The 2,918-nt window shown below is 42.3% G+C and overlaps 1 protein-coding gene across 1 annotated transcript; it reads right to left on the bottom strand.

Moving 5' to 3' along the window:
- Nucleotides 1–488: 488 nt before the first annotated feature.
- Nucleotides 489–2,387, bottom strand: LOC103491290 (G-type lectin S-receptor-like serine/threonine-protein kinase At5g35370). The gene is made up of 2 exons (XM_051089239.1): nt 1,968–2,387; nt 489–1,649 (listed from the first exon to the last, which is right to left on the bottom strand). Exons 1-2 carry the CDS (start codon nt 2,385–2,387, stop codon nt 489–491), a joined length of 1,581 nt encoding a protein of 526 aa, XP_050945196.1.
- Between the last annotated feature and the right edge of the window lie 531 nt (nt 2,388–2,918).

Here is a 2,918-nt window from a genome sequence, read left to right as displayed (position 1 = left end):
ATCAGACCAAAATAACCCGGGCGGCAAAATTATTCTTTTATAAAATTGCGTTGGTGCTGCAACTCTGACGAAAACTTGCACACAGATCATCTTTCGAACACTGCGGTGTTGTGTGCTTTTAACGAATATGGGTCATTCTTAACTTGCACACAGATCATCTTTCGAACACTGCGGTGTTGTGTGCTTTTAACGAATATGGGTCATTCTTCCTTGCAGTACTACGCACATTGTCAAGGACACAATGCTGACATGGCAGCGACAAAAATCATCACTCTTCATCCTTTGACCCCAATAAATGCAATTAGATGTTTTCACTTATTTTAACTATATTTTGTCATTATCTCGATACGATCTACTTTTGTCATTATCACCCATCTTTAGGATGGGAGACCATGTCAATTACTAGCAAGTTAAGTTTTGTTTGGCAATAAAGTTTCATCTAATCTTTAAAGGAAATGATGAAAAAATATTCAATGAATACCAACGTGCTATTGAAGACTAGACACTTGTTGGTATGAAATGTAAGAGAAGGTAGAAATGACATCATTATTGTTCATTTCGCGATTATGGGATGACCATGTCTTGTTGATGTCGATGTTGTTGATGATGTCCAATGCTCTTTGCAATGTAAATGGATCTTGCAAAGTCAAGTTTTCGACCATGGTCGCATCAGTGAATCTGCGTCCATATAAATACAAGAAGCTAAGGGATTCAACAATCGGGTCAGCCATAGGAAACCTTCCTTCTAACATCCCGACAACGTTGGCCATAGTTGGCCTCAACGCTGGATCCTCATGCACACAACATAGCCCCACTCGTACGAGCATTTCAACCTCATCACTCCTCACCTTCCCTTCCAACCTTGGATCCACCGACTCCAAGTACCTTCCTTCCATATGCATTTGCAATGCAAGCAAAGGAAAATACACTCTCTCCTCTTCCTGCAACAACCAATTCTTCCTCCCTCTAACAATTTCCAACAACACCATTCCAAAGCTATAAGCATCCGTCTTATCGGAAATGGTCGAACCGGTGAGCCACTCAGGCGCGAGATACCCCTTTGTCCCTCTTAGAGTTGTGAACAAACCTGATTGTTCAGGAGTGGGAAGCTTAGAGAGTCCAAAATCTGAAATCTTGACTCCCAAACTATCGTTCAAAAGAATATTCTCTGGCTTCACATCACAATGGATGATTTTATGGTCACACCCACTATGCAAATATGCAAGTCCTCTAGCAGTCCCCATTGTTATTTGAAACCTATCTTTCCACTCCAAAACTGGGTCATCTCCATCTCCAAACAGAGCCTCATCCAAAGACCCTCTATTCATATACTCCAAAACTAAAAGACGATGCCTTCCTCGCAAGCAAAACCCTTTCAATCGCACCAAATTTACATGATGAATGTTCCCAATCACGCCAATCTCTGCACAAAAATTCCTCCTTCCTTGCACTCTAAAGCTTGTAATTTTCTTCACTTCAACTATTGTTTTATCTGGCAGAGTTCCTTTATAAACAATACCAAATCCCCCACTTCCTATTTGTGTCTTTAAATTGTTGATCGCAGTCGCAATCTCGTTGTAGCTGTACCAAATGGGTAACACCGGAATCAACGACATCTCGAGCTCGACTGACGAAGAAGAATCCGACCACTGAAGCATCACCAACATCCTCCATCTTCGAAACCAGAGAAGGAGTACAGCAAATGTGATGACAAGGAAGAGTGCAGATGAAGGAATCAATATCAAACCCACCTATGGAATCCTTTTTCTTCTCCTTCCTTCAGAAAATGGAGTAATTCGGAGTGTTTTTATGAAGCCAACACGACCTTTATTAGCTGACATAATGGAACCAATCTGATTCTAAATTAAAAAACAAGAAGAGGAAGAACCTTCATAGAAAAGTCCCAAGCAAGAACAATTCTTGGAGCACAAATCTTTGCAAAATTTCAAGTCAACTACATGAGTTACTGGCTCCATAAAAGTATTCGCAAAATAATCAACACCCTTCATCAATCTCAAATACGAAAAACTCGAACTCGAGTCCATGTTGCTAATATTCCCACAAGAAGAAGCAAGAGAAACGGATGAATCAGCTGGAACACAACCACCCCGTGAATCTCCTGTGAAACTTTGAGGACATGAACAAGTTCCGGCAGAGCAGAGTTTCAACTTCCCACAAATTGTTAGAATTTGACAAATTTCTGATGGACCTATAAACTCTTCGACAAAACCCCCATTGATAAAGCTCACGATTTTGAATCTCCCATCAAACCCAAATCTCCCAAATCTAAAAAATTCAGACGAAGAACCTGAATTCAAGTTCAAACTCACGTGCATCACCACCGTCGATCCATCTCCGGAAAAGAGATAAAGTCCAGAGGCATTCATAGCGAGGAAAGAAGCAGGGACATAAGAATGTGTAAAAGCCTACAACTCCATCGACAATTTACAGAAAGTGATTCGATTCCACTGCAGTAATAAATCATAGGAAGTAGGAAGAAGGCGATACTGAGAGCCCCCAATCGAAATGTCGTGGTCGTCGGGCTGGGCCGGAAACAGAGGATTCATAACTGTGAGACGCTGTCCGACGACGATGGTATCGGAGGGAAAATGAAAGGATTCCCAGAAAGAGACGTTGGAGTGGTCGAGGAGGAGGAGGTTGCCGGAGTCGAGGAGCATGGAGGTGACAGGGGAGGAGAGAGGAGGAGTGGAGCAGACGAGGAGGCCAGAGTTGTTGGAGAGAGTGAGAAGGCTGGAAGTGGAAATGGGTTTGTTTGGATTAGCAGAACAAATAAGGGAGTTGGATTGGACATGGATGATGAGGAAGTAGTAAAGGGAAGTATGGGAATTGGAATTAGTGATGGAGGCAGTGAAAAGGTTGTTTAGAGAGACGAGAAAGGCGCCTGGGACGTCGATGAA

Source organism: Cucumis melo, chromosome 8 (assembly GCF_025177605.1).
Source record: "Cucumis melo cultivar AY chromosome 8, USDA_Cmelo_AY_1.0, whole genome shotgun sequence".
Classification (NCBI taxonomy): domain Eukaryota; kingdom Viridiplantae; phylum Streptophyta; class Magnoliopsida; order Cucurbitales; family Cucurbitaceae; genus Cucumis; species Cucumis melo.
The sequence above is the reverse complement of the archived record's forward strand: the minus strand, read 5'-3'. Positions and strand labels throughout refer to the sequence as shown.